This window comes from Panthera pardus, unplaced genomic scaffold, assembly GCF_024362965.1.
Source record: "Panthera pardus isolate Hobbes unplaced genomic scaffold, ASM2436296v1 HiC_scaffold_4, whole genome shotgun sequence".
NCBI lineage: Eukaryota > Metazoa > Chordata > Mammalia > Carnivora > Felidae > Panthera > Panthera pardus.
In genome coordinates this window covers 9866649-9881353 of record NW_026526969.1, presented here as the reverse complement: position 1 = coordinate 9881353, position 14705 = coordinate 9866649, and the positions used below count along the sequence as shown (strand labels likewise).

The window sequence follows — 14705 nt, the reverse complement described above, 5'->3', positions numbered from 1 at the left end:
GGCAGCTAGTCGGGCCTGGCGGAGCGGCCCGTACTCCGCGCTCTATTGGCCGGGTCTGGACAGGCGAAAGGCCGGCGCGGGCTCCGGGAGCTCCCGGCATCCCTCGGGCGGCGGCGGCGGCGGCGGCGAGGCGAGGCGAGACGAGGCGGAGGATCGTGAGCGGTGGGGCCGGTGGCGGGTAGAGGTGTGAGGGCGGCGAGGGACCTCAGGGGTAGTCGGGCCGGTGTGGCCGCCGCCGCCGCCATGCAGGAAATCATCGCCAGCGTGGACCACATCAAGTTCGACTTGGAGATCGCAGTGGAGCAGCAGCTCGGGGCACAGCCGCTGCCCTTCCCCGGCATGGACAGTGAGCGCGGGGCCGGGGCTGCGGGCAAGGGGCGCGACCGACTCTGCCCCGGGACCCCTCTCCCTCGGTCCCGGGGCCTGCTCCCCATCGGGCCTGGGACTCCTTTCCTCCCCATTCTGGGACCCCCTTCAGGCTCGGGAGCCCCCCTTTCTTGGATCTTTGATCCCCTGGGGCTGTCCCAATACAACCTTCAGGAGGGCAGAACCATGTCTGGCTGTTCGAATAATTCTTGAATGAAAGCGAACGCCCTGGATTGGAAGTTACTTCGCTCCCCCGACTGAAGGAAAATAATTAGATATCCACCTTTTCCACTTGCTCCCCACTTTGAGCACCCTCTTCTTGCTTTCATCAGTACTGGGCGGTTGGAGGAGTCTTGCTGGAGGAAGGACCACCTGTCCCTCTTTGTAGGAGATTCCCAATTAGACACTCAAGCTCCATTCTTCTGAGACTTGCCCCCCTGGGAGCCTATCCCTCACTTTTTCTCTGGACCCCAACTCTGGGTCATTCATCACAGCTGGGCAGCTGCCTGAGCTCCCTTCCTTCTCCACCTTCAGATGGTAGCTCCTGGCTCCGCCACCCCCCAACTTCGGTGGATGTCTCGCACTTTATTTTTATTTATTTATTTTCTAAAGTAGGCTCCACGCCCAGCACGGAGCCTGATGCCGGGCTTGAACTCACAATCTTGAGATCAAGACCTGAGCTGAGATCAAGACTTGGACACTTAAATGACCGAGCCACCCAAGTGGTGCTCCCATGTCTAGCACTTTTTTTTAAAAAACCCAGCAGTTTTCTTGTTTCCTTTCTGGACACACTTGGAATCTGATGTTGTAACATTAAAGCCTAGAGGTCATTGCGTTCAATCCACAGATGGGGCAACTGAGGCCTGGGAGGGGGAAGGGACTTGTGGAAGACCACTTGGTCTACGGCCATTCAGTACCTAGTAAAACCAGGTGAGCTCTCCAGTGTTCTTGACTGGTTCGGTCTGCGGTTCCCTATGTTGTGTTAGATCCATGTTCTCCTACCAGTCCGTGGCCTGGAAGAGCCTCCTGTAGCCTCATTCCCCTCAAGTGGCCACACTTCTCATGCACAGTCTTAGCCCTCTGGACCATCCCATGTCCAAACTGGGGGTAATTAACTTCTGTGATCTTATGCCCTAACCTTTCCACAGCCACTTGAAAGCATCTTGCTTATAGGAGGTTCTCAGAATAACTGGTCCCAGCATATGTGTCTCATGTTGCAGGGAATGGCTAAAATGAGCAGCTTTTTTCTGGCTTGGTCTGGCTTTGCATTTTTTTGCCAGAACGTTTCCTGTACCCTTTGTGGTTAAAGGCAAGGAGGGTCCCCTCCCTGTGTTTTCAGCTGTCCCTAGTCACACCTCACTTTGTTTGATGTCTCTGTTTTCCTTTCTGCAGAGTCAGGGGCTGCTGTCTGCGAATTCTTTTTGAAAGCTGCCTGTGGCAAAGGTAAGAAATCACTGGCTCCCCGACATTCCTCCTGAGGTGCTTTCCACCACCCAGCCTTCAAGCAGACTTATAGGCTGTCAGGTCTGGTTTGCTGCAGACTAACAGTGTCCCTAGATGAAATCACTGTGCTTTGGATAGGCTAGGAACACTATGGGGTATTTTGCCTGAAATTTAAAACACAGGATGGACCCTCACTCTGAGTCTGCCTTCTCACCTCACTTTCCCTGTGGCCACGAGCTGACCTGTGACATGGGCAGAAGGTGTGAGTATTGAGGTGTTTAGGTACTTTTTCAAGATTACAGAGTTAGTGAGTGGCTGAGCCAGTGTCTGAACCCAAGCCTTTCTGATTCTACAGTCTGCACAAGCTCACTGTCCTCTGTATCCTCTCATGAAAAACCCCTACAATAGTCTGTCCTGTGGAGCTTTGTTCATACTAACTGGGCTCCAACAGAGGCTGCTGGAGCCAGACCATCCATTGATTCATAAGGAGACAGATTGCAGGTGAGACCTTACATGCCATGTATAGGTCTGGGCATTTTTCTTCCTGTAGGCAAATTTATTTGGAAACTAATTTTTTTTTTTTTAATGTTTATTTATTTTTGAGACAGAGAGAGACAGAGTGTCTGACTTCGGCTCAGGGCGTGATCTCGCAGTCCATGGGTTCAAGCCCCACGTTGGGCTCTGTGCTGACAGCTCAGAGCCTGGAGCCTGCTTTGGATTCTGTGTCTCCCTCTCTCTCTGATCCTCCCCCATTCATGCTCTGTCTCTCTCTGTCTCAAAAATAAATAAACATTAAAAAAAAATTTTTTTATTTTTTATTTTTTTTTTTTTAATTTTTTTTTTCAACCTTTTTTATTTATTTCTGGGACAGAGAGAGACAGAGCATGAACGGGGGAGGGGCAGAGAGAGAGAGGGAGACACAGAATCGGAAACAGGCTCCAGGCTCCGAGCCATCAGCCCAGAGCCTGACGCGGGGCTCGAACTCACGGACCGCGAGATCGTGACCTGGCTGAAGTCGGACGCTTAACCGACTGCGCCACCCAGGCGCCCCTAAAAAAAATTTTTTTTAAGAAAAAACAGTTTCCAAAAAATAATAGTAATAAAAATAAATGAAATGATATGAGTTTCCCCCCAAAAAAAAAAATAATAAAATGAAATGAAATAAAAATAAATACGAGTTTCCAAGGGCGCAGCTCTGTCCCATCTGGGTGGCTGGTCGCTCAGTTCCTGCCACAGAAGGCCAGTTTGTATACAGAGCATTTCTTTAATTCTGAAGTTGATTTTCTTTCCTAATTCTTGGAGGCTAAGTGGGCATTTATAACTAGAGGTGGAGCCCACTTGGGGTCCAGGCTTCTGCTGGTATCCTCTTTACCTTCTGTTTCTTAGAGCCGTGTTTCCCAAACCCCAATCTTTTTTTTTTTTTTTTAACTACCCCTACAATTTTTGCTATGTCTGTGTATCACTAAAGCTATTCTTTAATTAACAAATAAGCTTATTTCCCCACCACCCTAAGGCTTATTAAGTTTCCATCTTACTGCAGCCAATTAAGCCGACTGTGCTCTTTTCCCATGGGGCCCGGTGTGGTGTGTCTGCAAACAGCAGCCTCCTTGGTGGTCTATACAGCCTGTTGATTGTATGGGTTGCCCTAAGGGACCTTGGAGACAGCTTTTTCTGGTGGACATTGAAGTTTGGCCTCACGCTTTCTCCAGTCTAGGCTCCAGACAGGCATGCAGGGTGCCTATGGAAAGCCCCAGGGCACAGTGGCCAGGGTCCACATTGGCCAAGTCATCATGTCCATCCGTACCAAGTTGCAGAACAAAGAGCATGTGATTGAGGCCCTACGCAAGGCCAAGTTCAAGTTCCCTGGCCACCAGAAGATACACATTTCCAAGAAGTGGGGCTTTACTAAGTTTAATGCAGACGAATTTGAAGACATGGTGGCAGAAAAGCAGCTCATCCCAGATGGCTATGGGGTCAAATACATCCCTAATCGTGGCCCCTTGGACAAATGGTGGGCTCTGCACTCATGAGAATCTCAGCACTACCCCTCCCTATTTATGCCCACCAATAAATCCTGCTTCCTATCTTAAAAAAAAAAAAAAAAGTTTCCATCTTACAGTAATATCTGTGAAAGCATGGTGTGATGTTTTAGTTAGGTTTTTCCAAAACACATAGAAAATATAGAAGTACTAAAACTTAAACGTGTGCCCATGTACTGCCTTCTGCCAGGGGCAACCACCGCCTCCCAGGACATGTTGCTCCCAGATACTGCAGGGAAATGTGGGGTGAAGGCGCCGCCCTCCTCACAGTGCGCTGTCTTTCTTGGCAGGGGGCATGTGCCCATTCCGCCATATCAGTGGCGAGAAGACGGTTGTGTGTAAGCACTGGCTGCGGGGGCTGTGCAAGAAGGGGGACCAGTGCGAGTTCCTGCACGAGTACGACATGACCAAGATGCCTGAGTGCTACTTCTACTCCAAGTTCGGTAAGCAGATGGCCCGGCCCCTCTCTGTACTCGGACATCCAGGCTCAGGAGCTCTGGAGAGGCACCCAGAACAGACACCCAGAGGGGATAAACAGCTGCCCATGGTGTCTGCTAACTCCCATCTTTACAGCTTCACATGAGAACCTCACGCAGTGCCTGCCAACCTCAGCTGGCCCTCTAGTTTCAAGTTCTTTGGAAGCTGAGGCAACTGAGGGTCCCATGGTGGGTGCAGCTGGCAGGAGGCCTTGTTTCTGCTCACGTTGACCTTTTCCCTCATATCGGCTGTTGCTTCCAGACTGGCGACTCCTTGCCCCCCAGGTCTGAGCTGGTTCCTTCTGTCTGGGAGTGCGATCCCAGGTATTACTTTGACTGTCCTAAACAGGGGGCTGTCTTGTGGTGGCCAAGAGCTCCACTCCTCACCTTGAGGTTGCCTTGCTCGCTGTATAGAGAACATGTGCCCTTGGCTATCCTGAGGACTGCATGGAGAAGCGGGGGCAGAGGGGGCTGCTCAGCAGAGCTCTTATGCTCCCTGATGGAACTAGAATCCACCGCTCTCTGCTGTGGGCGGAGGTTGCCCAGGAAGGAGCCCTGTTGGTCAGGATGAGGATGGGCTCTGGTCCTGGGACCGCTGGCCTTGTGCAGGGGCTCAGCGGGGGGCTGGAAGCCTGCTATACTTTGCGGTGGGCTGGGGGTGCTGGGGAGCACTGGACATGCAGCATGCTTTCAAAGCACTGTCATTAGGAGACATTAATTATTCCAGCAGCCCGACAGGCATGCCCTGCTGGTTTATTATGATAGTTGTGGCTTTTTTTGTAGAGGTAGCATAAGCTATGAAGTCAATGCACAGATAGTTAGAAGTAGGACCCAGGCTTCCCAGACGCACCACCCCCCCCCCCCCCCCCCACTGCCACCACCAAACCAGCTCTGGAACCAGCACTGGAAGGGGGGTGTCCCCTTTTCATGGAAGCCATCTCCCATCTGGATCCAAAGGCAGGAGACAGCCCTCCTGGAAGACTCTTAAGAGCACCCCTGAAGGCTGACCTGGGTTCCTTCATTCCTGCCGGGCCTGGCAACCTCCCCACTGCCTCTGATGCTCCCCTGCCTGCCCTTTCCCCACAGAGCTCGCCCCAGTGCACATGTACCATGCAGCTTCTGTTACCTGTGACACAAGTGAGGGTCCTCTTTCAGCACTGGAGTGTTGGTAGTAAACAGGAGAGACCCGTTTCTCGTCCCGCGGTGCTTTTGTTCTGGTGGCCCAGGGACAGAGGCAGCTGACAGCAGTGAGACAAAGTTGAAGATGATATGCATGGGACACCTGGGTGGCTCAGTCGGTTAAGCATCAGGCTTCAGCTCAGGTCATGATCGCATCGTGAGTGAGTTTGAGCTCCACATCGGGCTCTGTGCTGCCAGCTCAGAGCCTGGAACCTGCTTCACATTCTGTGTCTCCCTGTCTCTCTGCCCCTCCCCTGCTTGCACTCTGTTTCTCTCTGTCTCTCAGCAATAAATAAATGTTAAAAAAAAAAAAATTAAAAAATAAAAGAAAATGATATGCAAGGGGCGCCTGGTGGCTCAGTCAGTTGAGTGTCCGACTTCAGCTCAGGTCGTGATCTCACGGTCCATGAGTTCGAGCCCTGCGTCAGGCTGTGTGTTGATAGCTCTGAGCCTGGAGCCTACTTCTGATTCTGTGTCTCCCTCTCTGCCCCTCCCCCACTCACACTCTGTCTCTCTCACTCTTAAGAATGAATAAACGTTAAAAAAAAAAGAAAAGAAAATGACATGCAATAAACACTCTAAAGGAAATAAACAGCAATGGGACCACATGAGGACCATATTTTCCTTTAGGCTAAGTGGTCAAGGAAGGTCTTTCTCAGGAGGGGAGACCTGAGCTGGGATCTGAAGGCTAAGAAGGGGCCGGTCACGTGGGGCGGGGGGCAATGTGGCTGGGGGTGGAGGAGCCTGGGGAGGAGTGGGCTAGACCACATAGAGGCTTGCGGGTCTGGAAAGGGATTTGCGTGTTCTCTGGCCACCAGTGATCAGATTGTCCTTCCGTGTGTCACATGGATCGGGGAGGGCAAGTGCGGAGGGGGTGGATCCCGTAGTTGGGTGAACGATGCCACTGGCCAGCTGGGCCCGTTGCTCCTAAGAGGAGCTGTCATCATAAAGGCTTTATCACATTCTGCCACAGGACTTCAGCCTTGAGTTCCCAAATCTTCCCTGTTTGTTCTGAAAGGTGGAATCCTCAGACCTTTCGCCTGTCCCGGCTAGTAGATGTGAAGGGCTCATCAGGGTAGAGACCAATTATTTCCTGCTCTCAGTTGGTGCCTTTGCATATTTGGGCCCCTGTCCAGTGTCCAGGATACCCCCTTTGGGTAAGAGAGCCATGAGGTGGGTCTGGGTCTGGCTCTCCCGGAGCTGCCCCAGGTGGACGCACGTCTGGCTTTCCCTGCAGGGGAGTGCAGCAACAAGGAGTGCCCCTTCCTGCACATCGACCCTGAGTCCAAGATCAAGGACTGCCCTTGGTACGACCGTGGCTTCTGCAAGCATGGTAGGTGTCAGGGTGGCTGGGCCCCCAGCAAGACGCTGGTCCTCGCTTCCTGTCCCCACATGACCCTCTACCTGTCCCAGCAAAATCTGGTGTTAGGCATCTGGGGCTCGTGAGGCTTTTTTACACCCTCAGCTCGCCCGAGCCTCCCAAAGCTCCTGTGTGGACTGCACTCTCACCTAGATTTTCGGTAAGGAAACTATCGGTTTAGAGGTTGTGTGCCCTGCCTGCTGTCCCTTGTGAATGGATATGAGACAGAGCCAGTATCTAAAGCCCTGCTCTTGCTCTCTGCACCCCAGGCAGTGGTGTAGGCAGGGTTCTGACTGGCACAGGGGCACGAGGCCATCCCCCGAAGAGGGGAGTCTGAGTGACCCAGACGCTTGGCTCCACAGGTCCCCTGTGCAGGCACCGGCACACACGGAGAGTCATCTGTGTGAATTACCTCGTGGGATTCTGCCCAGAGGGGCCCTCGTGTAAATTCATGCAGTGAGTAGCCAGACCCTGTTCCCCTACCCCACTCCTGCCCCAGGCCCTGCTGCCCTCTAGATCTTTCCTGGGTCCAGCTGGGCTTTGATCATTAGGTGGTGTCCCCACAGGACCTGGGGCAGGGGTCACTGCTGCTCCCTGAGCTCAGAGGTGGCTCTGCCTAGCCCAACACTTAACCTTTCCTGGGTCATAGATCTGATGAAAGCTGGGCTGCGTGCATGAGAAAAGCTCATGCCTTGTAAGGGACCTCTGGTTAAGAACCTGAGCCCTAAAGGAAGGAGACTGCAGTTTGGGGGCCTCTGTGGAGTCAGAGCTTGGGATTCCACATATACTACTTTGTATAACTCTCAAGTGTGTGTGAGAGAGGATGACGCCATTTCGCGCGTGGGAACACTGAGGCTCAGAGCTTAGCCACTGGCCTCGGTCACATGGTGGTAGGGTTGGCACCTGGTCTGAGGCAGGTCCGTAGCCTCTAAAGTGGGGTTCACCTTGCCCAGCAGGGCTCAGAGCTCCTCTCCTGGGCCTTAGTGCACATCTGTCACTTTGGGTGGTTGTGGAGTCGGACTTCTCCCTGGGGTGGCGCTGGGACCGCAGAGTAGTGTCGTTCCCCTCCACCCCCCACCCTGGGCTGCTTCTGTCCACACCACGGACACCTGCACAGAAGCATGGTATCCTGGTCACTGCCACCCAGTGGGCAGGTGGCAGGTGCTGCAGACTTGGCGCCGCTTTCTGGATGAGAGCCAGGAGCCTGCAGGGGGCCCAGGGATTCCTGCTTGCGGGGCAGCCGGGTGTGTTCCTCGGGATTGTGTCTTGTCGGAGGTGGTCTGGCACCTGAGTTAGAAGTGGATGTGGGGGCAGTGGGGGGAGGTCCCATGAACAAAAAGCCCTCCGGAGGCAGCAGCACTTTGTGAAGGTCCCGAAGCTAGATGTGGGCAGAGCTGCCCAGACAAGTCAGTTCTTTTCACCCCTGTCCCCCGAGGCTTCAGGGGCGGAGCTGAGAGCCGGCGCCCTCCCCACATCTGGGTGAGTTGCTCTGTGCTTGGGCAGAGGCTGCCTGTGATCTCCTGGGAATACCTCCTGGCATGGCCCCTCTCTCATCCCCTCTTCTCCTCTTCTTCTCATCCCCTCTGGCTGCGGGGTGACCAGCCCTCGATTTGAACTGCCGATGGGAACCACCGAGCAGCCCCCACTGCCACAGCAGACGCAGCCTCCGACAAAGGTACTGTGCCCCTGCCCCTCCCTGGCCCCGTAGTGCTGCCGGCCCCCACACTGCCTGCCCTGGTGCACGGTCCGCCACAGCCCCGGCTGGTGATGTGTGAGAAGGCAGTGAGGAGGTGGGACAGGAGGGGAGTCACCCCGAGTTCCAGCAGAAAATTCAGGGAGCAGAATGGTTTGCATCTCCCTCTAGAGGTGGAGGGCTCTCTGCTATGTCTGCTAGAGCCGAATGCCCACTTGGCTTCTCGCCCCTTCTTGCCTGGCGAGTGCCTCAGTGGCACCTCACCCCCCACCCCCGCTCCCAGGGGCCAGAGCGGAGGGCAGCTCGAGCGCCGTGGGTCTGCTGCTCTTGCTTCTGGTTCCAGCCCTTCCTGTTTCAAACAGGGAAACAAACTAGAGGGAGGGCCTCGTCTGAGGTCCCGCAGCTGGGCAGGAGCAGCTGGGGAGCAGAACTGAGGCTGACTGGTTCTCCTGCCAGTACCCTTAGCACTCTGAGTGGAGGTTCCCAGCAGGACAGGCTGGGAACAGAGCTGAAGGACCAGCTGGCTTCACTTTTCTAGACAAGGGGGTCCCACAACCCAGCAATGGGCTGATCCCCTCAAGGATGAGGAGAGGGAGAGATGCCACAGACAAGTGGGAATCTGCAGCAGCACCCCCCGAAACCAAGGACACCCGGGAGTCAAGGGTTGGGGGCCCAGAAGAAGGGCTGGCCAGGTGCACTAAGCAGGGTCTCAACAGGCTGAGTAAACCCGCCTACTGATCTTGAATTCTTACCTATTACCTGGCTGGACTCTGACCCCATTGCCAAAGCCCTGCTCATCCTTCATTGCTACAGGCTGAGCAGCTGGTAGGGGGCATGCCCCCCCGCCCCTGGCCCCACTGCACTGACCCCCACCCTCAGGAGGCTGTGGGACGACTCAGAACTCCTCGCAAAGCCAGGAACTGGGTGTGGGTACAGCCATGACAACCTGGGGCTTTCTAGCTCAGTGCTCCTGTATTTGCGGAGGCCGGGCCGGGACCCCTCTTGGTTAGGAGGTGGCCTAGCTATCTGGCCCGAGCCCCGAGCCCCCCATCCCCCTTGCTCACATGACTCCCTAGTGGAGGGCCCTCTCAGCCCCTAGACCGCAGGTCAGCACGTCAGCCTCCAACTGTTTTTCTGTGACTGTTGCTCGCCGTGTAGGCTGCTAAACATCTGGCTGAACCAAGCGTTCATCCTGACCTGAAGCTAGAACCTCAGAAACAAAAGTAAGGCCTGCTCATGCCCTCGCCCTGCTGCCCCAGAGACCTCCTCGTCTCTTTGGTGTTTTGTTTTCTACTTTTATTTTTCGTTTTTGTGTGTCTGCATGGTGTTTTTCGGGCAGCGGCTCCTGCCATCATCACCAGATGTTTCTTTTCTGGCTGCTCTCCTGAGCAGGGCCACCGCGGAAGCCCTTCTTCCTGCTGGTCATGCGGGAGCAGTCCCGCCCTCTTTTTTCCTGTCCCCATTGGTAGTCTGCGTGCACGTGTTTTCCGCAGTAAAACCGTGTTGTGTAACTCTTTCCAGCAAAGTAACAATCCGCCATTACAAAGGTCGTCCTCCTTGATCCAGTTAACGAGTCAGAACTCTTCTCCCAATCAGCAGAGAGCCCCGCAGGTCATCGGGGTCATGCAGAGTCAAAACAGCAGCGCAGGCAACCGGGGACCCCGGCCGCTGGAGCAGGTCACCTGTTACAAGGTGAGTCCTGGGGCTGGGGGATGGGGCAGGGTCTTCACAGTCAGAGGCCGTTCCCTCATTCCCCAGACAGTTAATTTTGAAAAATGAAAACATCTATGTTTTTCCTGACCATAAAAGTGACAATGGGCTACTCTGGTGGGCTAGAGACCATGCTGCTTCCTTCCACGATACACCAGGGCCAACAGAACGATCACACATGCTGTTGAATGCAAAGACAGAGTTTGAAGGAAAGGGAGGGGAATCTTCCAGAGGCCAGTAACAAAATGGAAGCATGGGTTAAGGGAAGGGAGCCCTGAAGCTTCTGGATGTCCTCACATCCCACAAGGGCACATGCCCAAATGAGAGAGACAGCTTTACCACCCAGGAAAAAGACAGATTAGAATCCCCCTGAACAGAGTGGGACGCTCAGGGGAAGGGTAAACTTTTAAAAGTCCTGCTAGAAAACTTGTGTTGTTCTTGGCTCTGGATGGAAAGGGGGGAGAAAAGTGCCTTGAGACTTCATAGTCACCAACGGACCCTTCGTGAGTTTGGGGCTGTATGCACACCCTTGGTGAAGGCTATACAGACTTGAATTTTCTAATCGGAAACAGCCCCAAATGTGGGCCCCTGGAATCTGGCTCTATGAGGAATTTATTCTCAGCCCAACCACACAGAATTCCCACAGCTAAAGTTCCGAAGAATGAGTTCATAATCAAAAATCACAAAACCTAGAAGGAAGCAAACCCCACTGAGGGAAGTCAGCAGAAACAACTGATAGTAGAACTAGGCTTACAAAAACTTCAGATTTCAGTATTTTACAAAATACAGAATTAGTACACGCTTTCTGTAAAAACATTTAGAGGACAGAGATGTTTCAGGTACACAGTGTTATCTCTATTCCCACCTTTCCTAAAACAGCCACTTGACTTAGTGTGCTGTGTTGTCACGATTTTTGGTTTTGGTGTTCCTTCAGGCCCCATGGGGGACCCCACTTAGAGAACGGCTGTGCCAAACTTACATAAGCACGATGAAAGTACATTTTCATGTACATAGGGCTCTAGTGTGTATAACTTTCTATAGTCTCTTTTTCTTAATACTATGTTGTGGATTGAACTATGTCAATATATGTGAATGTAATCTGTTCCACTGGCTGTGTAATATAACCACAATTTACTTTCCCAGTTCTCTGTGGATAGCAGTTTATAGTTTTTGTTACTAAAAACCATGCTGAATCTAACACTTAGACCTCTGTGAGCTCTAGTCTGATAGCAGCATCCATACCTACAAGTAGAAGGTCTGAGTCAAGGGGGCGTACGCTTAGCTTAAATTGTTCCTAGAACTTTCTCTCAAGAAAGGCTGAGCCACTTCCCACAGCCATCACTCACTCACTCACTGAGCACCTGCCCTGGGCCAGCTCTACTGAGAGAACCAAGACTGTTATTGCTGTTTCCCAGGAGGGGTTTGTGTTCTGCAAGGAGGGGAAGGCAGGTGCCCCCAAGCACCCCCAGGTGCTTTAACTAAAGTTAAATGTGCACTTGGGTTCACGGAATGCCTCAGAGATTTGAGCCTGAGCCCTCCCAGGTGAGGAGAGAACAGACCGCTTTTGACCAGTCATCCATCAAGTACGAGGAAACAGAGGCATTGTAGCTGTTCTCTGGACACCCCCCGCCCCCACCCTGCCCCAGGACTCTGCAGCGAGGCCTTTGAAGCCAGCTCTCCCAAGTCCTGGAACTTACAAAGGTGTAGCCAGAACCCAACAACCTCTTCTCACGTCAGGCCCTTCATAGTTGATATTCAAGACACCTTGTAGGAATCCTGGGTTCTCCAGGGCCAGCTGTGGAAGCTGACAGACATGCCAGGTGCTGTGAGCAGGGTCCCAGTGAGTCCTTCCCTCTGGTGATCTCACCAGAGGGTCAGCCGGCAGCTCCACAGGCCACTCATCCAAAGTCACACATACATATCAGACAGCCTTGGAAAACGCAGGCACTGTGGGGTCAGGGGGATAGAGCAGACGAGAGATCTGGGCATTCCAGGGTGAGGAAGCTGGGGTTGGGAAGGCACTGGGTGCATTAGTGCAGGGTGAGTGCTCCTACCTGTCTCCTGACCCTTGTCCCGTTCTTGAGGCTGCCATTCACTACCTTTTAATTCCTTTCTTTTTGGGGAGTGAAAAGAATGAATGAAGAGAAGCTAAGGCAGGGCCTGGAAAATCAGAGCTGGGACAGGTCAGAGTCAGTGCTAGATTTTTCAAGTGATTTTCTGGGTCTGTTCACCCAAGTCTAACCATTGTCCCATCTCTCTGATCCTGTAACCAAAACTTGCCCCGGGGGGGGGGGGGGGGGGCTAGCTTAAGCAAGGGTGCAAGAGGCAGGCAGGAAAACTGGGTGCAGCCCGCCCTCCGTGTCCATGCCATGACTCCCCGAGTTGGGGAAGGAGCCTTGTGGCTTCTCTCACCTTGTTGCCTCCCGTCTTCAGACAGTGCCTCAGAAAGGTAAGTGACTGGCTAGCCTGCCAGAGGGGCTTGGTCCCCAGACAGGTGGGGGAGCTCGATTCCCATGGGATTCTCCTCATCCTGCCACCCACGACAGACCTTCCATGGATAGGTCCCATGTTTGACGTGGGCCCAGCCTGCAGAAACCCCCGCTGTGTGCTCTCAGGTCACCCTCTGGCTGTGCAGCCCCCTTCCATCTGCCGAGTTCCTGGAGTTTCTGTGATACCTTTGGAGTTTCTTCGTTGTGTCTGAATGAAAGTCTGGATGACTGAGAATTCTGGAGTCCCCATACCGGACCTGGTATTTGGCAGGTGCTACCTTACCTGAAAATTGCATTTGAAAACGGTGTTGTTTTTTTGTCTCCTCCCTCCCTCCCTCCCTGCTGTTCCCAGTGTGGCGAGAAAGGACACTACGCCAACAGATGCACCAAAGGCCACTTGGCCTTTCTCAGTGGACAGTGACAGCAGCTGGAGCCAGCTCAGAGCAGCCCAAGGGTCCCCACTCTCGGGGACCACCCTGGGCCATCCTTGGGAGCGTGCACTTAACTGTTTAACGCCAGTGTTGGTGCAACTCTGGCTGGAGCAGGCAGGCAAGCACGCCAGGGTTCATCATTATGAGGGGCTACGTCTGACAGTTTCCCTATTGTTTGCTGTAAACTTTTTTAAAAGGGGACAAGTGCTCCAGTTTGGTCAAGTCGGCATCATGTCTGTCTAGGCATCGACACCTGTCCGCAATTCCCTGCACACCGCCCTCTGGGGAGGGGAGGAAGCGGTGGGGAAGGGCTCCTGCCAAGCAGTCTGTAGGGAAGGCAGCCCTTCCCCTCGAGGCCTCATTAAACACCAGTTCTTGGTGACCCCAGGGGCTGTTGGATCATTTAAAGCTGGTCATGCCTGCTTCCTCCACATCCTGCTGAATTCAGAAGCTGTGCCTGTCCGTGTGACTTGAATGAGGCGGCCCCTTGGGGCAAACTTAAGTGCACTCCTTCTCTCTACAACTGGGCCCTGCTCCAAGGTGGCAGTGGTTGAGAGGAAGGGCACAGGGCTCTCAAGTGTGAGGGGCTTTTTGTTCTGGGCTCATTTCCTTGGAGCGCCTCCTTATCAGTGGCATGGCTGAAGGTATGCCTTAAGCTGGAGCTGCAGACCACCCAGTAAATCGATGACACAGTCTATCTGTGCACCTACCTCCTGCCCCTGAACCTGGAAATGTGAGACTGTCACCTGCAGCCTGCTGGGCAAGTGGGCCTGTTCAAGTTCAGTTACAAGAACAATTTTTATGAGATCGATTAAAGCTTGTTTTTTAAGCTGCGTCTGGTTACTTCAGGGACCCACACCAAGGAGAGGACTCTTGCTCCTGGCTGCGCTCAATGCCTGACACAAAGCTTCCATACCAGAGCTTGCTTGTCCCCTTTCAACAAACGTGAACCTGCTGGAAGGAAGGGCCTCTGTACTGGCAGCTGGTGAAGTCTGGAAGCTCAGCCTCTGGAACAGCCACATAGTAGGTCTCCTTCATTTCAGATGCTGGATGATACTTGCTTATTCAAATTTGGATCTTCTAGGAGATAATTAGCTGCAGCATCTCACCCCTTAGACTCCATGCCGTATATGTGCTTACCACACACCTCTCAAGAGGCCAATTCTGACCCTCATATCACTTTACTGAAGACCTTTTTTTTTTTTAATGTTTATTATTTTTGAGGGGAGTAGAAGGGGGAGACAGAGGATCTGAAACAAGCTCTGTGCTGACAGCAGAGTGCCTGATGCAGGCCTTGAACTCACAAACTGTGAGGTTATAACCTGAGCTGAAGTCAGATGCTTAACCAACTGACCCACCCAGGCACCCCTACTGAAGACCTTTGATGAAGGGTAAGGATGAAGGTGCTGGAAATGGGCAGCTGTGAGCTTCTGTCAGGGCCTGTGTTTTCCCTCGCTCCTGAGTCCTCCCACTGAACTTCCTACAGGTTCTGTGGCCTGAGAAATGCAGAAAGGTTAGG

At 53.3% G+C, this 14705-nt stretch overlaps 2 protein-coding genes and 1 non-coding gene across 5 annotated transcripts; all 3 read left to right on the top strand.

Moving 5' to 3' along the window:
• Nucleotides 1-120: 120 nt before the first annotated feature.
• Nucleotides 121-14015, top strand: CPSF4 (cleavage and polyadenylation specific factor 4). Of its 3 annotated transcripts, none has more exons than XM_019422636.2 (8): nucleotides 121-346; nucleotides 1759-1809; nucleotides 4139-4291; nucleotides 6741-6836; nucleotides 7226-7319; nucleotides 8466-8538; nucleotides 10156-10248; nucleotides 13108-14015. In XM_019422636.2, the coding sequence occupies exons 1-8, from the start codon at nucleotides 244-246 to the stop codon at nucleotides 13174-13176; spliced, it is 732 nt and encodes a 243-aa protein (XP_019278181.1). In that variant the 5' UTR covers nucleotides 121-243; the 3' UTR covers nucleotides 13177-14015. The 3 variants fall into 3 exon arrangements, with proteins under 3 accessions (XP_019278181.1, XP_019278180.1, XP_019278179.1); XM_019422635.2 differs by having other exon boundaries at nucleotides 10153-10248; XM_019422634.2 differs by having other exon boundaries at nucleotides 10078-10248.
• On the top strand, nucleotides 2986-4083 carry LOC109251237 (60S ribosomal protein L10-like). Its single transcript, XM_019422640.2, has one exon. It carries the CDS (start codon nucleotides 3537-3539, stop codon nucleotides 3837-3839), a length of 303 nt encoding a protein of 100 aa, XP_019278185.2. The 5' UTR covers nucleotides 2986-3536; the 3' UTR covers nucleotides 3840-4083.
• On the top strand, nucleotides 3344-3476 carry LOC128774783 (small nucleolar RNA SNORA70). The gene has a single exon (XR_008419250.1). It is a non-coding gene; the product is annotated as a small nucleolar RNA SNORA70 (small nucleolar RNA).
• Nucleotides 14016-14705: the final 690 nt, after the last annotated feature.

Bases quoted from the DNA above. Each gene is read 5' to 3' on its own strand.
- CPSF4 (XM_019422634.2), top strand. From the start codon at position 244: ATGCAGGAAATCATCGCCAGCGTGGACCACATCAAGTTCGACTTGGAG. The intron at 4,292-6,740 runs GTAAGCAGATGG...CTTTCCCTGCAG, and splicing joins CTACTTCTACTCCAAGTTCG to GGGAGTGCAGCAACAAGGAG. The intron at 8,539-10,077 runs GTACTGTGCCCC...AACTCTTTCCAG, and splicing joins AGACGCAGCCTCCGACAAAG to CAAAGTAACAATCCGCCATT.
- LOC109251237 (XM_019422640.2), top strand. From the start codon at position 3,537: ATGCAGGGTGCCTATGGAAAGCCCCAGGGCACAGTGGCCAGGGTCCAC.